The sequence below is a fragment of the Pungitius pungitius genome, chromosome 14, assembly GCF_949316345.1.
Source record: "Pungitius pungitius chromosome 14, fPunPun2.1, whole genome shotgun sequence".
In the NCBI taxonomy this organism is placed as follows: Eukaryota; Metazoa; Chordata; class Actinopteri; order Perciformes; family Gasterosteidae; genus Pungitius; species Pungitius pungitius.
This window is the reverse complement of record NC_084913.1, coordinates 12,730,972-12,746,215: the sequence shown is the minus strand read 5'-3', so window position 1 is coordinate 12,746,215 and position 15,244 is coordinate 12,730,972. Positions and strand designations below refer to the sequence as shown.

Below are 15,244 nucleotides of genomic sequence, written 5' to 3'. Positions count from 1 at the left end.
TCTCAATAATCATAACATGTTAATTACTTTGATCCTCTGCACAGTAAGCATTCAAATGTTCATCAAAATACAGTGTGTCAACAGTACAAACAATTGTGTAAGCATGTTGTTCGTGATGATGAACAGCCCCTTATAAGCAGCCCCCCTCGCTGGTCCACAATGATTAAAGGCAGAATGGCATCAACTTTCTCCAGCAATGTAGTGAGGCTGGCTCCATCCTGAATGAAACAGATTCATATACGTAGCATAATAAGATGTTAGATATATTATATCATTGTTTTGGCGTTTTCTTTCTGGCCCTGTATGCAGGAGGCAGGAGATGCGGCTTCAACAGAAGACCTGACACATATCCCAGCCGGGTATGTGCTAAAAAGACGGAAACAATGCAATAGGTCATGCTGTGTGTTCTGGGAACATGGAGATTAACATCACATGGAGCTGCTTATCAAGCCGTGTTTTGGCATTAGCTAATGTTAGCTAACTCAATGCTAACAGCTCACAACCAAAACACTGCTTGAGTAACTAAAGCGTACCCAGCCACTTGCTCAATATGAAAACGGTCCTTCAAACTTTTTTCATTGCTGCCCTGTTTGCCATATTCAAATATTTTTCCCAAATAATGTTAAGTTACAAACGAGGTCAAGAGCAAAGTCCAACTGTTTTCATGTCGGAGACTCAGCGTCTTGCTTCGGTCGGTGTGCGTACGATGATGGAGTCAATTCACACTAAATGACATGTACAGATTTGATGAACATACTTTCCCTTTATACACTTAGGTTTAACACTGACAATATTTAAACTGTGAGTTAAATATAAGAGATTTATTCGGATCCAGAGTGTAATTAATTACTCTCAGTATGCTTTGTTGAAGGCCTCTAAATAGATCTGCATTTGTCCAAAGGCCACTAAAGGTTTGCTGTTAAGTGCAAAATGATGCGTTCACGTTGGTGCTGGTGGTGCTCATAACTAAAACTGAAAAGAAGTGAATCTGTTCCTGATTCATGAGGAGTCCTTGAGAGACGGTTAAGGTCCCCTGGAGGACACCGGTATGGGACCCACAGATTTAGGTCACCTTTGTCAAATCATGAGCTGAAGCACAGATGAGGCTCCCAGCCAAAATAATTCTCAGACGTGTGGACCCAAATCCAATTCTGGATCCATCTAAATGTAGGTATGAAAGAAGAAATCAACCTCCATCTCAGCTGCATTCTGTTGGACTATAATAATAAGAGTGAAGTGGGCGCCTGGGCGGACATAAAGAAGTATCACGCAAATCTGTGATTATATGATTTCTTAATTTAATGTTCACAGTACATTATACACATATGATTTCCTTTACATCTCACAAACACAAAAGCAAACAGTTAAATACATAGGTAACTTTAGCACCAGCATAGAGTACTGATCCGCTCAGTGCTCTAAACTCTTATTCATAGTGATTTTCAAAATAAAACACCTCAGCTTGATCTCACTAGGCATGGCTTGCATGTCATATCTTCAGCAGCATTCACTTAAAAAGATTAATTGATTAAAAAAGGATGCATACCATACACCAAAAGTGGCATACAAAAAGCAATACTATGTAATATACCCATTTTCATTGCCGTTTAGGTTCAATCAGTGTAACATCTATGTTTTTCATGTGTCTGGATAGCTTCTGTATCAACATAGAAACGTATGCATTAAAAAAACGTTGAGTATACATGAAGAGCCTGTGGAGATAATTGGCATGTAACAATCTTGCATATTGAAACATAAATATTTAACATTCACAATGCTCTCACTTTTCACTATATCAACTACCAAGAGAGCTAGTCTTTCTACTGTGGGAAGGATATGCTTTGCTTTGGTTAATGGGGCTTTTTTTATATTAAAATTATAATGAAAAATAATTGAATGGGAATATTACTTTTTTTTACACAGTAATCAAAAAATAGTGTTCAAATCATTTCCCCTCAATTATAAAGCAATGTTGTATTTAATGCAATGTTTCTCGCAGTTATAGATTCAGTATGTTGTCAGCTTGGTAAACATGACATTCTATAGTGAGATTATATTATATATGTGTATATATGTATATGTATATATACAATAACATACATATATATATATGGAGGTTTATGAGACACTTTCTTCTTACCGATTACAATATGTTAGTGTGTATGAAGGATGTGTTCCTAAATGTCCTGTTTTTAGTTTAAAATCTTGACCAAAAGTAAGCAGGAGAAGAGGAGGGTGAATTTGTGATTATCACTACATGAAGTACACTACGTCATGGAAATCTTCAGCAAAATGTACCAAGATGTCTGGAGAACAAAGGTCTGCCAGCCACTGGGAAGAGAGAAGGGTTGCAGGTGTTTCCTTTATGTCCCTCCTTTATCCAACCAGATTTGAGAATTCATAGTTTCTGAGAGTCTCTCCGTTTTTCCGACCTTTAACAAAGGGGCTCCATTATGATTAGGTAACAGTGAACGTAAAACAGACATGAATCTGCAGTTCCTCTCAGCTTTACGGACCTCAGTAGCAGGTTATTTCTTGAATGTCTGGCCTCAACTTTTAGCATTTTGGTTCATTCCCACTAATCTGTTTTCCGAGAAAGCTGTAAAGACCAGCACACTACCGCCACAGCACCAGACAGCAGATACAAACAACGCCACCAACACGTGGACATTATGGAGCATTTAGCAACTAATAAGCCACATAGTTTGCTCTGGAGATGGTGAAGACCAAAATAGAACCAACAAAGGGTTGCATTTGGATTTACATTCATCAAGTGGCATGAAGCACTTGTAAAAAGCAGTCAAAGAGTTGCTGCATAACTGTTGTTGTGTAGATAAGCACCTATCGACTAAGGGTTAGCCATATAAACACGTGATGTTTTCACAACTCGTTTTCGCTGCTCTCAAGTGTAAAATAAACTGATTATTGCAGATTTTAGGACTGATAAGTTAGGGTAAAAAACTTGCTAAACATATTTTGTCAGCATTTTAGCTGTGAAAAAAAATACAAAATGACCTCAAACAACAGCAACCTGGTGGATGTTTCCTAAACTGCTGGTTGGAAGAGGAGAAGCTGATTTTCACTCTAATTATACTCAACTCTGTTTCCAACTTTTATTACAACCACGTAAATGCTTGTGTTGGTTACAAACATCTTCATAAAAGACTACAGATTAAGTTATATCCACGCGGTGATACCTGAATGTGTCACTTTTTGTGTTACTTTCTTAGATAAATAGCATATTTTTCCAGCACCAGTTACTGTTGACCTCGCATTCTGAGAAAAAGTCAAATCATCTGCAACCTTTTTGCTTTATCCTTTTACAGCAGAGATATGATTGATACATCTTTCTTCTGAGGGCCCTTCTCTTTTCCCATTCACTCATAGACCTGAAGACCTTTCTCATATTTATGGTTATATAGAGGTGAAGGTTTTCAGAACTTATTCTGCTTTAGTTTGTCGATGTGGTAGCAGAGCTTCAAGGCCGGCCCGAGCTTCAGTCCGAGGTACTTCATGATCATGTCGCTCTTTAGGAGTAACAAAGCATTCCCATCGATCTCCTGAGGGAAGAAGAAAAAAAGGGATCAGACGAGGAGAATTCAACTTCAACGTTCATTAAATCAGCAATGAAACAACACAACACAATGCGAAACAAACATACATGTTTCCTAAAGACGTCTGAGTGGGGCCCGAGAGACTGTGGGTCCGCATCCCTGATGAACCAGACGACGTCGTCGACGCACCAGGTGGTCGGGTCCTTATTGGATGGAGCTTTGGACTCTTGGGACTCTGGAGCTGCATTATAAATGCCTGGAAGAACGAAGCAAATGAACAAAAGTTCTCAGAGAAATAAAACAAAGAACGTCTGTTTTGTCTTTCCATGACGCCTCGCCTGTCCTGTTGCTCTCTGGGAAGGTGCTCGGGCTGGTGGACGGCTGCCTGCACATGCTCATGGAGGCCGATCCGTTGGAGAACTGCTGCGACGAACGGAACCCGTAGGAGGACTTTGGCGAGTAGGACGAGCTTATGGAGCTGAAAGCCGAATCTCCCGGGTCGACGGAGTAGCGTTTGCCGTCGGACTGGTCTAAATGGTAGTCCTCGGCCATAGATGTTTCAGCTAGGGAAAAGATAAGAGGCAGAATGAACTCAAGGGATCGGTTCATATCACAGTAGAGCCTGGAGTTAGGTGATTTAGGACTACCATCTGACTGGTAGGAGCCCAGGCTGTGTTGGGTAATGGGCTGATCGCTGAAGAGGTTTTCACAGTGCAGGCTGCGGCAGAGCTTCTTCAGGAAACGGAGCACATAGTCGATGCTGTTCACCACAGGGAGGCTGAGAAGGTGCTGCTTCCCGTCGAATGTGGCTGGAGAGGAAGAACAGGGGGAAACAAAAATCCCAGTTTACAGTCATTCGGTCATTCAGCTACTTTACCGCTGCATGCTTATGTAGTGAAACCTCTGTTAAAGTGGTAGGAAATAAGGTTGTTGAACAAATAAAAAGCAACACCTGAGGCAGGTTTTTTTTTCACCACACCTGATATTTTTTCCCCCCCGTAGCCCTGTGTGAGGAGAGTGAACACTGTTTTCTGCTGGAAGGCGCTGTCGATGCAGCCTTGGACAGCCTGCTGCAGCACCACAGAGGGCCTGTCGGGTCCGAAGTGATCAGGGAGCTGCTGGATCTTCTTCCTGTCCAGGTTGGAGCCCATATTGGCCTGCTTGTTGATGTAAATACACACTGATGGAGAGAGAACACAGGCGGAGACAGCATTGGGCGGAGAAGGGATGGAGAAGAGATACCTAAATGATGATGTGTCTTTGAAGCAAATCCAGACTGGATTCATTCGGCTTACAAGATGTTTAGAGGTTTTACCTGTAAGCACCTGGGGCGTGGCAGAGTGGGGGATGGTGGCGGCATCCTGAGGAATGGAGCTCATGTCGGGCTCAGGGGTGCTACTGGGTGGAGAAATAGCCAACGGTGTCATCACCATCCTGGGTTTGAGCTACAGAGAAGAATATTTCATATTCCATATCATTTATTTAGTAAATTGTGCAAGGAGGGGGGTGGTGGAATAATCAGGCCATGCAAGTGGGTTATCTATTGTATGTTTAAACATCAACTTCCCCTCTTGACTGAAATAGTCCCATATAATAGCAGATCAAAGCCTAAAACATATGTTACGTTTCTCTCTGTTACACTGGCGCCCCACAAAATGTCAGGATATTGAAGCCGGTGTGTCGGTCTCTTTCTGTGTACACATGCATTTTTGAACACACTGCATCCAGACACACACACACACATACACACAAACTCACACAGTCAAACACCATAGCTCATCCCCCAGTCCCCCCCTCTTGTGGCTGACCTTGAATCCTGGCTTTCTCCCCCTCTTTTTTGGCACTTTGAGTGGAGGGAGCGACTCCGGGTAACGGTTTGGAAAATCCATCTTGGCGACATTGCGGAGCGGGGGTCTCCCTCTCTTCCTGCCTGGTATCTTCCCCGACTGGCTGGGGAGGAAGGAGGGAGCCACTGCAGCTGATTGCATGCCACTGTTGTTAACGTCTGATTTCTGTGCCGTTGCTGCAGGCACACTCATTTGGAGCTGGAGACAAAGGAAACAACCACTGAGCTCAAGCTATAGAAATGCAAAGAAACATGCACTTCCCTTCCACAGTAATCCTCCTGCTTAGCAACTATACATTAAAGAGCAGCATTAGCATCATTTTAAAGCCGACACAGAGGACGCAGAAGCTGAATAAAAGCAACATTTACATAGTGAAAGACTGCAGAATACTCAGCTGTGCAATGCGGTAAGAGGAGCAGCATCTAGCAGAGCACCATAATAAGGAAACAACACAAAAGGCAGCCATGCATGAGCAGTGGAGGAAACAGCACCTCCATCCTCCACTGATAACACACTAATAAATCCGAGAGAGGAGGGGGGTGTCTATTACCTGCTGTCTTCTATTGTGGAAGCCCAAGAGCCAAGCCCTTTTTGTTTTAAATCCCAGGAGCCTAGATTACTTTTTAACGCTAAATCCCTAACAATAAAGGCAAAGCCATTCTGCTGTTTCTGTATGTGGCTTTTTCCTCGTGTCCTTTTTGGTTAACAAACTGCTGCTGCTGCTCGGTACACAGGCTGCAGACATCTCATTAGACTAATGCATTCAGCAGTGGCAGAGGGAGGGGGAAATTGACTTCACCATGGCTACCCAGCCATGAATTACCATTACGATGACAGCTCCCACCCTAATCTTAAAAAAAAAAGAAGAAAAAAACACGAGGCAGCTAGAAAATATACATTAGGCATATCTCTCATGCAGCAAGAATGTACAAACATTGGTTGATACTGCCAAAATGTATATTTTTTTATGCAGATTTTTTCAAAAGGATGCAGCATGTAAACAAATAATAATCGGTCAGCAGGCACTCACCATCCAAAACAGATGTCGAGTGTCCCTACGCTCCTTGTTTCCTATATTTTGCCTTAGCACGGATATCCAAGCAAGGCAAATCCCACTGTAAAACTGTACATATAGTATGTGTGTTTTAGTGTGTGACTGTGCACAACAGAGATAGACAGAGTGTGTGTATGTGTGGTTGTCTGTGTGTGGTTGTATGCGAGAATTAGGAGAGAGAGAGAGAGAGAGAGAGAGAGAAAGAGAGAGAGACTGGAGAGAGAGAGAGAGAGAGAGAGGAGGGAGAGAGAGAAGAGCTCTTCTGTTGTCATGGCAACAAGGCTGTAAGCCCCTGTAACACCCTGTGGGTTGTCTGCCATGTTTTTTTGTCTGCTCAGTACTGTGGAGGTAAAATTAGATTGAGGACCGAGTTTCTTATTTAAATACAAACATGAGATATTTTTCATAAATGTCAAGACTCAAGACAAAAATAATCTGAAATTGTTTTGATAATGTTTTTCATATAAATATTTGACTCGCAAACGTGTAGCGTTCAAGAAAATAATCAAATCGTTAAATAAAAAATATTTAGTTTATTATATCCCCAAGATATTTTTTCATTATTCTAATACTTAAATTAACCTTCATTGGCAACAACAGTAAGGTGAATGCTAAATATTTAGCTCAAGAAAATAATGGGCAAAATAAGCTAAAATGAAAAATATATATGGTTTAGTTGCAACTATAAATATATATATATATATATATATATATATATATATATATATATATATATATATATATATATATATATATATATATAATTTAAACAAGCGAACTTACAGAAAAAACAAGCGAATTTACAGCAAAAGATACGTGGGGATACAATACTAGTGGGTATATTCATAACTATATTATGTCAGATTACCTGTAGTGACTGTGTGTGTGTGTGTGTGTTGATGATCTATTTTTTTATAGAAATATTAAAAAAGAAATATGCCTTTAACAATTCACGCAGCTCTGTCCGTGAAACAGATATTCAGTTTAAAATTGTCTAAAAGGTAGCAAATCCCCACAAGCTGGGACGAAAATACAATTTGCATCTGTGTTACAGTCTGACCGATGATACGAAAAATAGCCTCCGAAAATCTGTGATTGTATTCCTCCTCGGTTTGAATGAACTTCCGCCCCTTGCTGGCCGACATGGATCCGCGCTTCTGTTCGCTGTGTGTGTGTTAATAAAGTTTAAACACTTCAATCCAAGATGGCGGTGTGCAACATACCGCTGTTTCTGAAGATGTCACCCTCAGCTTTACTGGGCTTTAAGTTGGTTTCGACAGAGAAATATTCTTCCAGAAATCTGCTAACATCTTTGACGGAAGCCTGCAGACGAGGTGAGACAAGTTTTTGGTGAGTTGTGTCTGTAGTGATAGAGTTGAAGGAGTAAACCGGTGGTCTAGTTTTTACTGAAAACCCGACCAAGCTCTAACCTACTGGTAATAAACAAATTATATGAGGTATTCTCTTAAAGTCAACCTGGTATTGTATTAATATAAAAATGTACTTACATTCCCATTATTGCATCAACTGTAACCGGAACTGTTAGCTGTCACGTGCAGATACACAGAACTGAGTCAACAGTGAACTAACGTTACTTATGATGTCACCTTAAAGCTTACTCGGGGGACAGCGGCGCGACACCCGCCGGGTTCCACGGGCCCCTGGATCACTACAGCGGGCTGATCCGGGACGGGACTCTGCGGGAGGATGAGCACCAGAGAGCCGTGATGCAGACCCTGGACCAGCTCCACAAAACCCTGCGAGGGTACAGCAACACACCGACATCTTTCTTCTCAAAGGTAGAGAAACACAACGCTGTGATTGCCAATGTTTTTCATCTTTTACCATTTATCTTGTGTTTTAGTGCTGCGTAGGGCAGAGGAGATTATAGTCGAGTAGAGTTATAGAGACATTTATCTCTGCCAAGTTGCAGTGAAGCTGAAGATAATTTTTTATTTTATTTATTTACTGCCTCTGAGTTTGGAAAAAGTTCAACCTCAGTATCTCTTGTTTTTATTTGTAACCTTAAAACTAATATTGATCTATTTGATCATATCCTTATCTTACTACCCGTGCATACGCTTATATAAACCTTCACAACAGTGTAGGTGTGTCACGATCTTTCTTTGTTCATAAGCTGCTCATTAGACAAATATATTTACTAAATGTATCCACAACCACTCTACATTCAACTTTATTCATTTCCTCTGTTAATTCATGAAAATTAGCTGCTGTCTATTCTGATTTTGACTTTTATTTTTTTTGTGGTCCCTTTTTAACTCCAGAACCTGCTTGTTTTTTTTTTTTCTTTCAGTTTTTCCAAAATCCAAAGGCTCCGAAAGGTTACTATATCTACAGTGATGTTGGTAAGAGAGATGGGAATCCATAGTGACGAATAAATAGAGTATCCTTGTACTCCCGTTAAGTCACATGCTCTATTTTGTCGTTTCAGGCACAGGAAAAACGATGGTGATGGACATGTTTTATTCATACGTTGAGACTGAAAAAAAAAAGAGGGTTCATTTCCACGGCTTCATGTTGGACGTGCATAAAAGTGAGTATACTCTTTTTATTTCTATGCTCGGTGTAAATTGACTTTATTTACTCAAAACAGCCACAAGAGGGCAATTATTCCTCCAGCTATTGAGTGAAGCCACAAAGAAATGTATGAATGAATGAATAGGTTCAAGATGGACGGGGTGACGCCAGAATGTACTTTTCCTCCACATTGTCAGTGAACCAGATTTCCATAAACACATCTCTTGCCTCTTGGTAAATATTTGGTGTGAATGACCTTTGTTCCTAATGGGGAGGGAAAATATCAACACACACCCTGTTGCATTTCTTATTTTTTGTCATCATTGAGCAGGTTTTAAAAATCATGACATTTATTGCAAATAAAAGTTAATTTAAATCCCTGTGAATGGCAGCCACCATAAGGTGAAGCTGTGTTTTGGCCCGCTTCTTGTCATTCATTCATGGATTAATGAAATCACTTGTCAGCGGTCACGACCTAATGAACCAACAGCTCAGTGCAAGTTAGTTTGCAGCTTTGACACTGGGCTTCCTTATTGAAAACTCAGTTTGTAGCGGGTCTCAACATATTTCAGGCTTGAGTGTGAGATGAATTCCTCTCTATGCGATGTATTCAAAGTCTGCAGAGCAAGGCAGTGCTGTGGTTGCTGATCTAAGCTTATATTTCCTGTTGTTGCCACTACCTTTTGGTTTTGTTCGTTTAATGCACTGCTTTCATGTTGTTGTGTGTATCTGCATCATGCTGCTGACAAAGCACTTTATATGGGTCAAGTAAAAGTCTTACCCCCCCCCCCTTTGGCTTCAGAACGGCCTGTGTAGGAAACATTCCTCACAGATTATGGTCCATATTGACACGATAACATCACTGCTAGGGTCAGGCAACGTAACAAAAACAATGAGATGGAAAGTAGCAGACAACACGTAAAGGGAAAACAATAATCAAGAATTTATTATTCTTTAATGAACTCCTAAAATCTCTGTGGCAAAAAAACAAAGTCAAAAACAAAGGCCTCCAGCAACAGGTCTCAGACTCTCACTCCGAGGCTGGTGGAAGCCAAACAGCCAAATGGCTCTTTCCCTGCACGATCCCCTGAATGATGTCTTCTAAGGCTTTTTAAAGGGACCTGGCTCTGATTGCGCACCCAATCGGGGTGGACCCTCAATTTAGCCGTCTGCCGGGCTGTCTGCAAAACACGGAAAACCAATATACACAGGCCACCAGCTATGGTCAGCTAACAGTCACGCAGATCTATGATGTGGATCTCTTGTACCACCACATCCCAAAGGTGCTCTCTTGGAGTGAGATGTGAAACATTGTCATGTTCAAGGAACCAGTTTGAGATGACATAAGCTTTGTGACGTGGTGAATCATCCTGCTGGAAGTAGCCATCAGAAGATGGTACACTGTGGACATAATGGGAGGGGCGTGGTCAGAAACATTACTCAGGTAGGGTGCAGCATTTAAACAACGCTCAGTTGGTACTAAGGGGCCCAAAGAAAATATCCCCCACACCAGCAGCAGCCTGAGCCGTTACAAGGCAGGATGGGTCCATGCTCTCATGTTGTTTAAGCCAAATGATGACCCTTCCTTCTGAATGTTCAGCTGAAATCGAGACTCCTCAGACCAGGCAACGTACTTTTCAATCTTCTATTGTCCAACTTTGGTGAGCCTGTGCGTCTCAGTCTCAGTTTCCTGTTGTCAGCAGACAGAAGAGGCCCCCGGTGTGGTTTTCTGCTGCTGCAGCCCGTCTTCTTCAAGGTTCCTGGTTTTGTGCGTTCAGAGATGCTGTTCTGCATCCCTTGGTCGTAACGAGTGGTTATTTGAGTTACTGTTGCCATTCTATCATCTCCAACCAGCAGGCCCATTCTCCTCTGACCTCTCACATCAACGAGGAGGTTTTGTCCACACAACTGCTGCACACTCAGACCAGCCTGGCACCGGCAACCCTGCCACGTTAAATCCCCTTTCTTCCCCATTCTGATGCTCGGTCTGAACTTCAGCAAGTTGTCTTCACCACGTCTACATGCCTAAATGCATTGAGTTGCGGCCATGTGCTGTGTTTGTGTGTGTGTGTGTGTGTTTTAAAAAATGACTTTCTTCATTTCCTTTTCTCCCTGTCTTAACAGTAGAGATGCTACATATATATTAAAAGTTGTATGGGAGGTGTGTTTTTTTTAGTTTGTCAGCTTTGGTTCAGCTGCGCCTGGTCTTCATGTGTTTTCATTTGTATTTTGTACTTACACAATTGAGTCAGGACTCATGGTTTCCCTCTGTTTTTTTAGGGATCCATCGACTGAAACAGAGCATGCCAAAGAGGAAAGTGGGTAAAATGGCCAAATCCTATGACCCCATTGCTCCAGTTGCAGAGGAGATCAGTGAAGAGGCCTGTGTTCTGTGCTTTGATGAGTTTCAGGTAATTGTCTTTAAAGTCTGACAGTATTTATTTTTGTGTGAATGTAACCTTTAGCATCAATAGCGTTTTTCCAGTTTATCCAACTGTAATGCATTTGTAACACACATGTCAGGTGACTGATATCGCTGATGCCATGATTCTCAAGCAGCTCTTTGAGAATCTGTTTCTGAAGGGTGTTGTTGTTGTGGCCACATCTAATCGTCCTCCTGAAGGTAAGTAACCACATCTCCTGAATATGTTTTCTGTCTGGATGAATACTGTTCTTGCTTCTTGTCTTTAGCCCATTTCACACTCAGCAAATCAGGCTCCATCTGGCCTTCATTCTTGGAAAAAATGAATCTCCATAATTCAGAAGTATTTATCGGCTCAAAACGGGGTGCTGTTTATTGCAAGAACCCACTTCAAAGAAGGGTGTACCTGTAAAATGGCAATGTGAAAGGAGTCTATTGACTATTTCAGCAGATTTTCCAGTGTTCATTTTGGAGGAGAAACTGAATAAGTCATCAAAATTGTTGACAATATTTTCTTTTTAATGAGACAACTGTTTTATTTGACAGACATGTCTTCTCTTCAATTCAATATATTTCTTCAATTCCTCAGACTTGTATAAAAACGGACTGCAGAGAGTCAACTTTGTGCCGTTTATTGCCGTGTTGCAAGTAAGGAGAGAAAAATCTGATTTTAATTCATTTATTTTTATTTTAAAAAAATGAAATGCACCTGTTGTTAATGGTTTGTCTTTCACATTCAGAAATATTGCCAAACTCTCCGCCTGGATTCTGGGATAGATTACCGCCGGAGGAACAGACCGTCTGCTGGAAAACTCTACTTCCTGTGAGAAACCTATAAAGTAAAAGAGTCAGTCATTGTGAGCTCTACTTTGATCTGTTGTATGCACGATTTGTATCTTCAATGTTTACATCTACTGCAGCTCCAGTGAGCCTGATGTCGAAGCAACGCTTGACAAGATGTTTGATGAGCTGGCTTTTAAGCAGAATGACAGTAAGTAACGTACAACATAATTCTACGGCTGAAATGTGACGTTGTTCGTCACTCTATATTTATTAGCACATGAATGACTCTCGTCAATCCTCCTGTTTCTCTCCACAGTAACACGACCAAGAATTCTGAATGTTAACAATAGGAAAGTCCGTCTGGACAAAGCTTGTGGGACCATTGCAGACTGCACGTTTGAGGAGCTGTGTGACAGAGTAAGTCTCTCTCTTTTTTTTATTATTTCAGATTCATAAAAATACATGGCTACAATGGCACAATTTTGGAAATGAATCTCTAAATGTTAATCAATCTTGGCTTATTCTGAAATCTTTTGTTCTATTTTCTCTAGGCTGAGAACTTGATATGGACTTAAAGTTAAAGTGGGTTGAACAGTCGCTGTTTGTGCTTTTAATTGACTTCACTCACGAGTGGCTCTTCAGCACAGAAGAAAAACAAAGAAATTGAGAAATAAACACAAACAGAGACATAAAGCTACAGGTTTCTAGAAAGCAAGCATTTTCAAACATAGTGTGGCTTTATTAAAACGTAGGAAATACAAACCTCGCTGAGGAACCGTAGCCTCCTTTGTCCATCCGACGTGCACAGTTTGAATGTTCATGTTTCAGCCGTTGGGGGCCAGTGACTACCTGGAGATGTCGAGGCTGTTTGACACCGTCTTTATTCGACACATTCCTCTACTGACGCTCAACAAGAAAACTCAGGCCAGGCGGCTCATAACGCTGGTGGACGCCCTCTACGACCACAAGGTAAACAGCTGTTTACATCCACGCTCGTTCTTCACCCAATCGCCACTTGTTGGATAACTGTATCTCTCTTAAGGTGCGGGTGGTGATTGTTGCAGATCATCCACTGGATGATATTTTTGTGCACAATGGTGAGCACGGTCATGACGAGAGCCACATTCTGATGGACGATCTGGGGCTGAAGAGGGTGAGCGCGCTGTTGGGTGGGGACTTTAAACCGTAAAGTAGATGATTAATCTGTCACGGCTGAAACTAAGTCTGTCTTATACATGTCAAGTAAAACCTCCTCTAAATGTACGGGTTCTAATGATGAAGATCAGTATTTGCGTCATTTACATCTCAGTTTGGTTTGGCTTAAAGAGAAATGATCCAAAATGTTTTCTGTCAATTAAGAAAAACATGAATTCACAGATTTTTCTTTACCCCAAATTTCATAGAAATCTCTGGACTTTTGTCATATCTTGCTAGATAACTAAACCGACAAACAGGAAAACAAACATATGTTTTATACAATCAAGTGACAATTTGTTGATACTATAGCGGCATGTAAATTTGTTGTTTTTCTAAAGGAAGGTTGACCACTGATTTCCTAGCGTACTTTTGTTGCATATCTGTCCCCTCATTTCCTGTTATATTTCTCTTAACAGCATAAAACTCCCCAGAATTTTATATTTAAAACAAATGTTTCTTCAAGATCAGAATAAATAAAGGACCGTCAGAAAAAACATGAATTGCATGTAAAACTAAATAGTTAAACATTATCGTGCCAAGGAGTGGTTGGTGTAAACATTTAAAGCCTAAAGATGTAAGATGATCCAAACACAGCAAAGATTTAAACAGTAAAGATACTGAGTAAATATTTGTGTAGATTCTAAGGGATTTTTCTGTCCAATGTAAACTACTAAAGAACCGTGTGATGGTTTTGAGGAAGTAACTCTGAACTGTTCATTAACAGGATGAAGCCAGCAGTCTGTCCATCTTCAGTGGGGAAGAGGAGATGTTTGCCTTCCAGAGGACAGTTTCCCGCCTCACAGAGATGCAGACCGAGGAGTATTGGTTGGAAGGAGACCGAAGCGCTAAATCAAAGGTGTAACATTTGGAAAAGTGGACCGTGTTACACGACCTTCATGAACTGTACTACTCGCTGCCAAAAGCAATGAACACTACTCACCTTATGCAGCACAAACCCAGTAGGACTGCTCAACAGTATGTGTGCAAATGTTGTACGGGGAATATTTATTGAAATCTTATGGCCTTTTATTACTTTAAAGTGATTTTGCACTTTGCGGATTATTTTTAATATAAATTATCAGGGTGTCATATTGCTTTTAACTTTGTTTTATATAGAGGTCCAAAATGATTTACTTATATAAATCTGTGGGAAAGGACTTTTATGAAGATTTATGGGACGTTTTAATCTTGTGTCTTTTGAAAATGTAATTCATCTCAGTGAGTTGTTTATGATTCTCATTCAAGCCTCAGCACAGCAGCAGCAGATCGATCAGAGGTTTATTTCTGATGATTTAGTAGAACGTTTCACGTGATACCGAACAATTCCATTTCACTCCATTTCACTCCAGTTATCAGCATTTTCATCCGGTGGATGAAAAGGAAACACAACTTGTATCAATGGGAGCGTTTTAGTTTGTATATAACGCACCACATTATGTCTCACCTTCATAAATGAAGCAAACAATGGTTTGCGTGTTGGTCGGTTGAGTTTGCCTTTTTCCATGATTATTTTCTTCATTTAGACTCATTAATACCCACATTTACAAACACAAAGAAGTGTCAGATGTGAAAGTGTGAACCATCTTCAGAGTTCACCAAAAAAAAAAGAACCGTATTATTTATTTTAGTGGAATCTGCTTTATTTTGTGTAGGAACCAAAAACATATGACCTTAGTAAAGCGCTTTGTGTTCGATGGTATAATGCCTTTCAATGTGCATTACGTTATGTATTTATTTCATTGTAAATCTGTTTGGGTGTGTTCATTTGATTTATTTAGCCCAAAAAATATTATACATACAGCCTTTGGGAAGAAAAAGGCTCATGGTTGATCATTTTGAAGGAAAATGT

General features: G+C 40.7%; 2 protein-coding genes across 5 annotated transcripts; one reads left to right on the top strand and one right to left on the bottom strand.

The window, feature by feature from the left end:
- Positions 1–1,276: 1,276 nt before the first annotated feature.
- LOC119228008 (sex comb on midleg-like protein 4) lies at positions 1,277–6,629 on the bottom strand. 3 transcript variants are annotated; one of them, XM_037487263.2, is made up of 9 exons: positions 6,432–6,629; positions 5,952–6,251; positions 5,363–5,599; positions 4,870–4,999; positions 4,534–4,734; positions 4,202–4,363; positions 3,893–4,117; positions 3,662–3,810; positions 1,277–3,560 (listed from the first exon to the last, which is right to left on the bottom strand). In XM_037487263.2, the coding sequence occupies exons 3-9, from the start codon at positions 5,591–5,593 to the stop codon at positions 3,435–3,437; spliced, it is 1,224 nt and encodes a 407-aa protein (XP_037343160.1). In that variant the 5' UTR covers positions 5,594–5,599; positions 5,952–6,251; positions 6,432–6,629; the 3' UTR covers positions 1,277–3,434. The 3 variants fall into 3 exon arrangements, with proteins under 3 accessions (XP_037343160.1, XP_037343159.1, XP_037343158.1); XM_037487262.2 differs by lacking the exon at positions 5,952–6,251; XM_037487261.2 differs by lacking the exons at positions 5,952–6,251; positions 6,432–6,629 and adding an exon at positions 5,770–5,920.
- Positions 6,630–7,628: 999 nt separating this feature from the next.
- Positions 7,629–14,883, top strand: afg1la (AFG1 like ATPase a). 2 transcript variants are annotated; one of them, XM_037487436.2, is made up of 13 exons: positions 7,629–7,789; positions 8,070–8,254; positions 8,770–8,821; positions 8,908–9,009; positions 11,274–11,404; positions 11,517–11,616; positions 12,005–12,063; positions 12,156–12,238; positions 12,336–12,406; positions 12,515–12,615; positions 13,027–13,167; positions 13,241–13,351; positions 14,120–14,883. In XM_037487436.2, exons 1-13 carry the CDS (start codon positions 7,660–7,662, stop codon positions 14,255–14,257), a joined length of 1,404 nt encoding a protein of 467 aa, XP_037343333.2. In that variant the 5' UTR covers positions 7,629–7,659; the 3' UTR covers positions 14,258–14,883. The 2 variants fall into 2 exon arrangements, with proteins under 2 accessions (XP_037343333.2, XP_037343334.2); XM_037487437.2 differs by having other exon boundaries at positions 7,668–7,805.
- The last annotated feature ends 361 nt before the right edge of the window (positions 14,884–15,244 follow it).

Bases quoted from the DNA above. Each gene is read 5' to 3' on its own strand.
- afg1la (XM_037487436.2), top strand. From the start codon at position 7,660: ATGGCGGTGTGCAACATACCGCTGTTTCTGAAGATGTCACCCTCAGCT. The intron at 9,010-11,273 runs GTGAGTATACTC...CTGTTTTTTTAG, and splicing joins CATGTTGGACGTGCATAAAA to GGATCCATCGACTGAAACAG. The intron at 11,405-11,516 runs GTAATTGTCTTT...CACACATGTCAG, and splicing joins TGTGCTTTGATGAGTTTCAG to GTGACTGATATCGCTGATGC.
- LOC119228008 (XM_037487261.2), bottom strand. From the start codon at position 5,823: ATGCTGCTCCTCTTACCGCATTGCACAGCTGAGTATTCTGCAGTCTTT. The intron at 5,000-5,362 runs GTCAGCCACAAG...TCTTCTCTGTAG, and splicing joins GGAGAAAGCCAGGATTCAAG to CTCAAACCCAGGATGGTGAT. The intron at 4,735-4,869 runs GTAAAACCTCTA...TCTCTCCATCAG, and splicing joins CACGCCCCAGGTGCTTACAG to TGTGTATTTACATCAACAAG.